Source organism: Ornithodoros turicata, chromosome 6 (genome assembly GCF_037126465.1).
Source record: "Ornithodoros turicata isolate Travis chromosome 6, ASM3712646v1, whole genome shotgun sequence".
Taxonomy (NCBI): domain Eukaryota; kingdom Metazoa; phylum Arthropoda; class Arachnida; order Ixodida; family Argasidae; genus Ornithodoros; species Ornithodoros turicata.
In genome coordinates this window covers 7,159,845-7,170,302 of record NC_088206.1, presented here as the reverse complement: position 1 = coordinate 7,170,302, position 10,458 = coordinate 7,159,845, and the positions used below count along the sequence as shown (strand labels likewise).

Here is a 10,458-nt window from a genome sequence, read left to right as displayed (position 1 = left end):
TTCCTGGCTGTGTGATGCACCCGCCTGCTCGCGTTGCATCCACATTAATGTTTAACACAACCAAAACGGGTGGGCCCACGATGAGGCGAGGAAAAACGAGACGAGACCGCTTTACAGTTATAGCATCACACTTTCCTAGCCGTACAACATCGCATCATGTGTGACAGGCACACCCTTTCGACGTGGCTTGCAGGCTGTTCTGGCTGACAGGCCTCCGTTGACGACGGCACCCTGGGCGATGGTCTCGGTCGCACCACGTTGGTGTTCAGTTCAGATCCGGGGACGCAGACATGTCGGCTATGACGCAGGGCCTGGTCGTCGGTGTTCCGGGAGGCGGTTAGTGTCAACCGGCGAACAGGCGATCTCAGAGCTCCCAATCGTCAAGAGATGTTTTCTCGTTGGTTGTCGGGTCCTCTCTGTCCACCGTCAAAGCTCTTCCTTAACGCGAAGGCTCGGTCACTTTGTTTCTCGCTCGCCTGCTTGTTTCCCTTCGAGCACCCCCGCACATATGGTTTTCATTCGGCTCGAAGTACGCGCCCCTTTGATGCCGCCGTCAGGTGTCACCGTGTCACCTAGGTGATGGGGTCCTCTAATTGCTCCCAGACGCGGATCCCTGACGCGTCGCTTGCTCCTTTGTACGTCACCTGGTCTGCACTACCTGACCCACCCAGCATATTGTTCATGTCCCACGTTGACCAGAAGGGTCCGTCACATCCGCTCAATCTCGGAGAAGAATTTTGTTACACTAAACAAAATTCGCTTGTCTTTCGCCACTGAGACATCACCACACAATTGGAGCACAACCGAAGGTGCCCATATACCCACTTTGCGATGTTTTGCACGAGTGCAGTGTCACAGCTCTTCTTACAAAAATACTATTATGGCACTGTCCCGTAGTTATCCGGATTTGATTACAGATGTGACGGACCCTTCTGGTGAGCATGCGTGCACAAGGTTATAAGGCTTTTATAGGACTCATGCATACAGGACTTAATATAGGCAGTGGTTCTTTTTTGACAGTTCCACAAGTGAGTTCTGTGTGAGAAAGTACAGCATTGGAAATGACGAGGGACCTGGATGTATGTATGTACTATTCGTGTGTTTTGTGTCCAGAGGATGCAAGCTTGACTGGCCTGAGGTATCTGCTCTGCAGGTGGCTATTTTCAGGGTCTGTAAGCTTAGTAGAACCGTATACCTGGAGTGTAGTCAGCAGCCAAAACTATTACTTTCTTTATTGACAACAGTGATGATGATAAAGAAAATAAAAAAAATTGGACTGTAAGGCCACAGCAATGTCTTGCAACATGACAGTTTCAGGTTCACCTTAATTGATTGATTGGTTAAGTGACCAACATACGGGTTTCCCCAATACGGGGAACCCGGGGAACCGGGGAACCCGGGGAACCCGAACGGGGGCAACCCGAGCAAGGGTTAGAACGAGAAAGTCGTTCCGAGCAGGGCAAAGTGGGAAGGGAAACTCGGGAGTGGGTAGTTTAGAGGACTGCACCCCGCTACTTTTCTTTCCGTCAGGTGGCGGTCAGCACAGCTGAGCTAAAATGGAGAAAGTATAGTTTTCGAACATTTGTCTCCCAGGGCATGGTGACAAAGTTGGGGGTGGGGAGGTCTTCCCTACAGCACAGTGAAGAAGTAGGGCCTGAATTCAGGAGGGCATCAAAGATTACCGCATCCTGGCAGGTCTGCGGAGACTGCCCTGGTCTGCGGAAGATACAGCACAAGAAAACGTCCACCGTGTGTACAGTGAGGTCGTGGCAGATCGTCGAGTTAACACCTGTGCCATCACTTAAGTCACAAGCATGTTCAAAAGCACAGTTCAGCACATCTTGACCGGATATTTTGACATGCACAGGGTTTCCGCCAGCCAGGTTCGAAGACTTGCTGACACCTGATCATAGGCGAACAGTTTTAATTCAGTCTGCCGGAGGGTGCCAGGGAGCAGTGCACCTCTCCCCCACTTCACACATGGAGGCAAAGCACACCCCTTCCCTCGCAACGTTCATCTTGAGTGTCAGCTGCTTAGGTCTCTCGAAGGGAGCTCAGGCCCCCCAAAGCCCCCACAAAGTCAGTGCCTATGCGCCTGATCAGAAATGCATGCTCTAACACACAACATCCAAGGGCAGTTCCCAGATGTTGCCGCGCAGATCCCTTGCCGAGGCTGTGCATGGTTGGTGACAGGAGGAATCCGTCCACCAGTTCCAACGTGAGAGCAAACCTCAGTCCCAACAGCGGAAACACTTACCCAATGCTGAAGGGGTTTGGTCTGTCCTATCAGCAGGCAAGGTGCAGTGGTGTTGCCAGATGGGTGGGTTTCAGGAGTTGAGATCCACTCCTTGCGCCCGAACACGTACCTTTGGTCATGCATTTGGGAAAGGGAAAACGTTGGAAATCCTCCTTACCGTGTGAAATTACCACAGAAACTCTCCTATAATATTTTTCTGGCTACTACGGTTTTCTGGACTGCCATCTGTCCCCAAGAAGAACTCAACAAGGAGCAAAGAACTCAAACCCATCCCAAAGTGCCCACAAAAGGCGAGGCCGTGACCACACCAACCTCACTTTACAGGTGTCTACGTGCCATGCTACGTGCCCTGCCTACTAACGCCGCCTCTTATAAGAGCTGAGCCGCTGAGCCAAGGTAAATGGCTGAAGCTGAGCTGGCTGAGCACTAGAGAAAGCGAGAGCAAATTGCTTCCCTTCGCCAGGCAACCTTGGGCCGATCCGATTACGCGTCCGGACCGGACTCCGGAGCGCGCGCGCTGTTCGTTCGTACGGTTCTCACGGTTTCACATTCGCGAAACGCATGAAACAGAAGCTAACTGTGCAACCGTCTCAGCCTTTGTGAGTGTTGAAACTTCGATGTTCACCAGGTATGTACATCTCCCTTTCTGTCTATCAACGTAGCTAACATCGAGGTATGAATCACACATTCGTTTCGACAAGTTCTTGCAACAGTTGCTATAGTTTCGTTTTGCATTCGGTACAGTACAACCTTTGGCTCGCAAGGATGTTGAAATACCTGTTGTTACTGTTTGTTCTCCACTTGGAGGATCTCAACCGTCTCAACGGTGAAAGTATTGCCACCATGGTATTGCCGAAATGTGACGTTTCGACAAGAAATGTTGGAAGCGCCCCACACACAACTCAACGAACGCCTAGCAGGTGTAGCTAATTTGCAATGTGCGAGTGAATATGATTGCAGGAGCCGGCTGTTGTTGCTCGAGGAAATTATTGAGCGTCTATTAATGCTATTTACAATTACAGTCAACCCTCGATTTATGAACCTTCGATTTATGAATTCCCTCGTTCTATGAACACGAACACGGGGAACCAAACTTTTTCCATTCATTTTTCCCTCGTTTTATGAACCTCGATATTCGAATAATGAACGGAATTTCTGGGAACCAACTAGGAGTTGCCCAGCGTTGTTGCCCTCAATTTATGAACGGATGGTTCCGAGGTCAACAGAAACCTTCAAAGGGATAATTCCGTGGTCTTATGAATGACGCCTGAACGGACAAAACGTTTCCCAGGTATTGCACCCTCGGTTTCGAACCCCTCCAAATCCGAACAACAAACGGGTTTTCCGGGGTCGCACAAGGTGCGACCAAGTGTTCCTTACCTCAGTTGATGAATAAGGTGGTCGCTGTCACCCGAAGATTAATAAACGGAAGTTAAAAATCCCGGAGGAAATCCGAGACCAGTCCAGTGCGAATGTGGTGACATCTCTTATTTCCAAGATTGACACAGCGGAAGGTATGGTCCAAAGCAAAATTAAACAATTTAGTATTGCATAATAAACAGAGTGTGAATGCGCTAACGTCTGTTCTTTGTGAGATTGATACAGCACAATGCATGGTCAAAAGCAAAATTACACAATATATGGCATTATAAACACAATCCCAACTCGGAAATGCGTCTGCGTCTGCGAGTACAAAATACTGTTGTTAACTGAATTTTCGATTTATGAATCCCTCGATTTATGACCGATTTTTCGGGGAACCGAGGGTGTTCATAAATCGAGGGTTGACTGTATAACCGGTCGCTCTTCGGGTCAGAAGAAACTCCACGAGCACATCCTCAAGCGAAGAGCATGCTGGCTTTGATGGACGTTTTTTTTCGTTTTTTTTTTTACGGATACACACCACCGATACTAACAAGTTAATGCAAGGGTAGTCATGCCACCGACATGCTGGAACGGACATGCTCCCCATGCGCCTCTGTCAAGGGACTTTTTTTAGGAGTTGGGGGTCCGGGCTTGGGCAGCGTGTGCCACTAAGTACTGTACTACGCGACGACATTTTTTTTTTTTTCATGGGGTGTGTATGTGCGTGCGCGCGCTCATTCCTATCTCCACGATGTGAAAAGCCTGAGTCCACCAGCTGGCCTACGTCTATACTCTAATCCTATCTCTGTTGCTGTCTTTTACGAGGAACTCACAAAATATTTTTATTTCCTGATCTCGCATAAAAATGCAACCTCTACTTGAAAAGAAAAAGCCTATTTGACATGTGCATACACACATTTGACACTGGCATCCAGGATTTTCCCTCTGGTTCCATCAGTTCTATGTTAATTGTATGTATTATATGAATGAATGAAAATAGAAAATAAAATGGTTAAATATATGACATACAACGTAGGACATATATGTCGCGATACACAAATATGTCAAGTAATATAAGGTCGCAGCTCAATAGATTTTGTTTTGTTCTCTGTATGATCCTCATGAGATGCGTACAACGTATAATAATTGCTTGTGTGCCCAGGGCTCCGAACCGTTATTTTGGGGGGTTAGGTTCAAGTTCCGGTTCAAGGTTATTGGTTCAGTTCGGGTTCAGCGCAACCAAAATAACGGTTTGAACCGATATTAATCGGTTCGAACCGGTTTACGTGTGCTGTGCTAATCAGTGTACCACATGTCAGAGGTATTATCAGTTTCCGGTGATGGCTTGCTCCTCCTTCCTTCCTCTTACTCCCTCGCCTCTAGACTTCATTGGTACAGCTTGGGACAAAAGTTTACGGAACACAGCACCTGCATATTTCTTCATCAGAGCAGCCCTCTCCTAGCTATCAGGAAGAGATCGAATAAGAAATGGGTGGCCGGTAATTCCATCCGTTTCTCAGTATGTGTGTTGACTTCGGTTTGCTGCTAGGTAGCCGCTCCATTGGAGAAATGCGACACCCCGGTGTTCCGTAAACTTTTGTCCCAAGCTGTACAAAGAACCATGATGAGTGTCACCCGAACCTCCTACTCTGCGAGACGAGAATCGAACAAAAAGGAGCTTGGAACTTTGCCCCAGTTAGTTTGACGAAGTTACCTATAAAAAAAGGAACGAGTTCCTCAAGAAGTTACTGGATCTCAAAAACAGCGAGTTAAGTTAAAAGCTACCGAAAAAAGTAGCTTAGTTACAGTAACGAGCTATCCCCCCAACACTGGTAATTAGTGCATAACAGTAAATGTGGCATGTTTCCATACAGGTACATACAGCAACATGAAATGTGCTCGGAAAATTCGAAAAACTGGAACAACAACTGAGTCCTGGGTTGACAAACTTCAGGCACTCCTTCAGCAGCCTGAAAACTTGGCACTTGAAAGCCTACTAAGTCATGAATTCCACTTCAGTGATTTCCTTGAGTCGAGCGGCCACGATCACGATGCCACTAGGGTGGCTGTTCGTCTCCTGGCGAACGTCTGTACATCACCTACGGTTGCTCCACAAGCACTGGAACTTGCGAGCGCAGTAGCATTCTCTGATAGTTTCATGATCATGGGATTAACTGCTCTGCTGGCACACCACACATGCAACATACAAGATACCCCCAGTTCAGATGTGGTGGATGTCCTCCGTAATTTGGTGCAACTTTTGCAACATTTGCACTCCTGTCTTCCAGCAACAACGTCGGATAGACTGGTAATTCTAGTGCCGTCAATTATGAAGTTATGGACTACACTTCAGGAAGTGTCAGATCCTCCAGAGGATGTCGGAGTTGGACTTTCAAAACTAGAAGAAGCAAAGAACTCGTTTCTTGCGGAATCTCGCACACGAACGATGGTGGCACAAGAGCAAGCGCACGTCTCACAGCCTCCAGGTGATTTCAGAGACACCCCGGTTGTACCGACGGCATCTGAGCTGCTGTCCGCCGGGAAACCGTTCTTGAGACCCAACTTGGTGCGTGGTGCTTACAGAGACCTGCACCACTACCTGGACGTCCAGTACAGGCTCCTTAGAGAGGATTTCGTGAGACCATTGCGTGAGGGCTTGCAAAATTTCCTTCAGACGGGAATGCGGTGCACGCGCATCGAAAACATCAACGTGTACAAGGATGCACACGTGGGTGAGGCGCGGGTTACAGCTGCAGCGATCATCCATCCTGTCTACTTTGATCCTGCTCGCTTTCGAAAGGTAGCTTGGGAGAGAACAAAACGCTTCATGAACGGTACTCTGCTCATTCTGTCCAACGACGGCTTCGAGACTGTTCATTTTGCAACCGTCGTTCACAGGAATCCAGAGTATTTGAAAAAGGGAACACTCACTGTAGTGTTTGATGAACTTTTTGTGGAGACCGTTGCTTGCGAAGCTTACACCATGTTAGAGACGCAAGCCTACTTTGAAGCCTACAAGCATAACCTGGAAGCGCTGAAGACCATATCTTCTCTGCCTTTCTACGATTACATCGTGAAGGCTTCTTCCACCACAAATGCCCCGGCGTATTTAAAGGATGAAACAAAGTTTGACCTAAGTCCCCTCTGCACATGTAGTCAACCTGAAAACGTCATTAATGTTCTGAATGAAGACAAATGGCTGACACTCAAAGATTTAGAGCTTGATCCATCGCAGCTAGATGCAGTGAAATCCTCGTTGCTGAAAGAATTTTCCGTGATTCAAGGTCCACCAGGAACAGGCAAGACCTACGTAGGGCTCAAGATTGTGGAAGTTCTCCTACGCAACATTTCAGTCTGGAGGGGAAAAGGGCTGCCCATTCTTGTTGTGTGTTACACGAACCATGCTCTCGATCAGTTTCTTGAACACGTCCTTAAAACTACAAAAAAAATAGCTCGGGTTGGGGGCCGCTGCAGCAGCGAACCTCTGGAAAGATACACCCTAACCAGCAGACGCAGGTTATTTGGAGGCCGGGACCTTAGAGAAACCTGCCTGGAAACACAGACTCGTCTGAACTCCCTGTCACAAGGGATGTCAAAAATATATGCAGTCTGCTGCACGATTCAAGATCTGGAAGCTTACATGTCCGCAGACGTCCTGAAAAGCTTTGAGCAGTGGTGTGATCCAGCTTCCTACAACTTTAGTGACTGGCTGGAACTCGCAGCGTTGCGAGAAGAGTTCTGCAAAGGCTTTGCAGATCGAATTATTGAACCAAAGGAGGTAGTCGAGGAGGATAATTTCGACATGCAAGACATTTCCAAGCATTGCCGGGAGGGTGATGACCGTTTGTATTCTGCAGACATCAATGGTGCACTGGCTGGGATAGAAGAGCAACACCCAGATGCCCTAGAACAAGCATGGTGCCAGTATGGCTACAAGTTAGTCTCAAATCCCGACGCCGTCAAGGATGACTACTATGTCACGAATGTCTGGTGCTCGTCTTTCGCAGAACGCTGGCGACTCTACAGATACTGGGCATCAAAGGCTATTGAAGACATTCAAACGGAGGTCACCATGCACAAAGCAATTCTGAGAGAGGAGAAAAAAACTGCATCTCGGAACTCTGTTAGGTATGACTTTGCTTGCTTGAAGGGTGCGTATGTAGTGGGCATGACCACAACAGGTGCTGCAAAGCATCGAGAGTTAGTTAGGCAGATTCAGCCAACTGTTGTGATCGTTGAAGAAGCCGCAGAAGTACTGGAAGCTCACATAGTCACCAGCTTGGCACCTGCAACAAAGCACCTGATCCTCATTGGCGACCATAAGCAGTTGAGGCCATCAAATTCAGTCTACGAGCTCTCTGTTAGGTACAAGATGGAAGTGTCTCTTTTTGAAAGAATGATTGATAATGGAACAATATGCCATCAGCTACAGGTTCAACACAGAATGAGACCGAACTTTGTGAAGTTACTCGTTCCAAACTTTTACGATAACCTCGACAGCTCGGCGCATGTGAAGTCCTTCGAAGACATTCGTGGTATTGATGGAAACATGTTTTTTATCAACCACACCATCAACGAAGACAGTGCACTAGACACAAAGAGCCACTCCAACCGCCACGAAGCGGAACTGGTCTTAGGATTAGCGGACTACCTGCTCAATCAGGGTTATGACCCAACAGAAATCACCATTCTGACCACTTACAAAGGGCAGATGTTCCTCATGCGCGACCTTGCAGCAACCAAGAAGTGCAAGACTGTTCACATTACATGCGTAGACAATTTTCAGGGGGAAGAGAACGACATCATCCTTTTGTCTTTCGTCCGATCGAACCCAGAGAAGAAAGTTGGCTTCATTAAGATTCCCAATCGGATTTGCGTTGCACTGTCGAGAGCACGAAAGGGTGTGTACTGCACGAGGAACTTCGACATTATTGGGGAGTCGAGCCAAGTTTGGAAAAACATCGTGAAAGAACTGAAGTGCCAAAATGCCATCGGAAATGAGCTGAAGCTACGGTGCCCAAACCATCCCGATACTGCCACACTCGTTCGAAGTGCGAAAGACTTTTTAAATGTCCCCGAGGGTGGTTGCGACAGACCCTGCAAAACACGGCTTGAGTGTGGCCATTCTTGTGGGCTGCCTTGCCATGGCTACGACGCAGAGCACGAAGAAGTTGACTGTGAAAAGAAATGCGAGAGAAAATGTAGTAATGGTCATACTTGCAAACGTGCCTGTTTTGAAAACTGCGGGCCGTGTGATGTGCTCGTGAGCACCCAGATTGAGAAATGTGGTCACACTTGCGAGATTCCTTGCCACGAAACTATGGACCCAAGATGCCCTCTTCCATGTGATCGGCTGCTACCATGTGGCCATCGTTGCAATCGTAAGTGTGTAGACTATTGCACTGTATGGTGTCGTGTGCCTGTCAGAAAGACCTGTGAATATGGGCATGACCAAGAAGTGTCTTGTGCGAACACAGCATACTACAGGTGTGAGGCAAACTGCACGAAAGTGCTAGCTTGCGGTCATAACTGCCATAAGAAGTGTGGTGACACATGCAGTGATCGGTGCACAGAATTAAAGGAAATGGAACGTGAGTGTGGACATAAATTGTCTCTGAAATGCTACCAGACACAACTTGCTCAATTTCTCGAGGCACCTTGCGAACTACCGTGCACCAAAAAGCTTCCCTGTGGACACACGTGTTCTCTCCTGTGCCATGAAAGTTGTGGCGCCAAACGTTGTAAAATTCAAGTAAGAGCAACGTTACCATGTGGCCACCAAAGAGCGGTTTCTTGTCACGTGGACACGAAGATCACTTCTCTCAAGGATAAGCCAGACGAGATGATGGCGTATGTCCAAGAAATGGGAGAGAGGCTTACTTGCAGAAAGAGTGTTCCAACAAGCTGCACATCTGGACACAGGCCATAGCCTCCTATAGTATATAGGAGGCTATGCACAGGCTTATGGCTCAATGTCACGCGCTGCGTGATGGCAAGGCGCCGCGAAATCACTGCTACAACCGTTGCAATGCAAAGCTCTCGTGTGGCCACAATTGTGCTGCAAGCTGCCGGACATGCTTTGACCTGGGCAACAATGGGCACGTCCCATGTATAGAGATTTGCAAAAAGCGCCTGGAGTGTGGACACCAATGCATGAAGAAGTGCTGTGAGCCTCACAGCTGCGAAGTTCCGTGCAGTCAGAGACTTCCGTGTGGACACACGTGCAAAGGAATCTGCTCACAGCCGTGTACAATCTGTGAAAGACCGTGCAAGACTGTTTGTGGCCATGGAAGGTGCAGGAAGCCCTGTGGACATCCGTGCCCTCCGTGTCCTATGCCTTGTCTCTGGAATTGTGGCCATGCTAAGTGCAGTGCGTTGTGCTCTGAGCCTTGCACTAGAACTTCGGAGGACATACCTTGTCCAAAGAAACTTCCGTGCGGGCACCGTTGCCTAGGCTTCTGCGGTGAACCCTGTCCTAGTCTGTGCAGAGTGTGCAACAGGGCCCAGTACTGGCATCTCACCAAGGAAAGGGAAGCCCGGTTTGTCATGCTCATGGACTGTGGCCATTCTGTGCCAGAGAGAATGCTTGCTGAGGCCTTTACCCAGACGAAGAAAAAGCACAGTGCTAGGTGCCCACTATGCGGATGCCGAATTACGTTCAATTTCAGGTGAGATGCAGAGGATAGGTGCACTAAATATTTTGGGGGCCATAGATTAAAAGTGGCAGCATTTTGTTGAGCCTGAGACAAGAGATGCTCAAATAGAGGGCTAGGCTCCATCTGTTCAAGCTTTATCCATCTGTGTCCAAGTATTCCAATGACCAAGTATTGAGGGTG

General features: G+C 48.3%; 1 protein-coding gene across 1 annotated transcript; it reads left to right on the top strand.

Moving 5' to 3' along the window:
• The first annotated feature begins 290 nt into the window (after nucleotides 1–290).
• Nucleotides 291–10,076, top strand: LOC135397486 (NFX1-type zinc finger-containing protein 1-like). Its single transcript, XM_064629090.1, has 3 exons — nucleotides 291–336; nucleotides 5,497–9,003; nucleotides 9,820–10,076. The coding sequence occupies exons 1-3, from the start codon at nucleotides 291–293 to the stop codon at nucleotides 10,074–10,076; spliced, it is 3,810 nt and encodes a 1,269-aa protein (XP_064485160.1).
• Nucleotides 10,077–10,458: the final 382 nt, after the last annotated feature.

Excerpts from the sequence above, each read along its gene's own strand:
- LOC135397486 (XM_064629090.1), top strand. The coding sequence starts at position 291 with ATGTCGGCTATGACGCAGGGCCTGGTCGTCGGTGTTCCGGGAGGCG. Across the intron at positions 337-5,496 it reads CGTCGGTGTTCCGGGAGGCG|GTACATACAGCAACATGAAA; the intron begins GTTAGTGTCAAC and ends GTTTCCATACAG. Across the intron at positions 9,004-9,819 it reads ATGTGGCCATCGTTGCAATC|TCAGAGACTTCCGTGTGGAC; the intron begins GTAAGTGTGTAG and ends AGTTCCGTGCAG.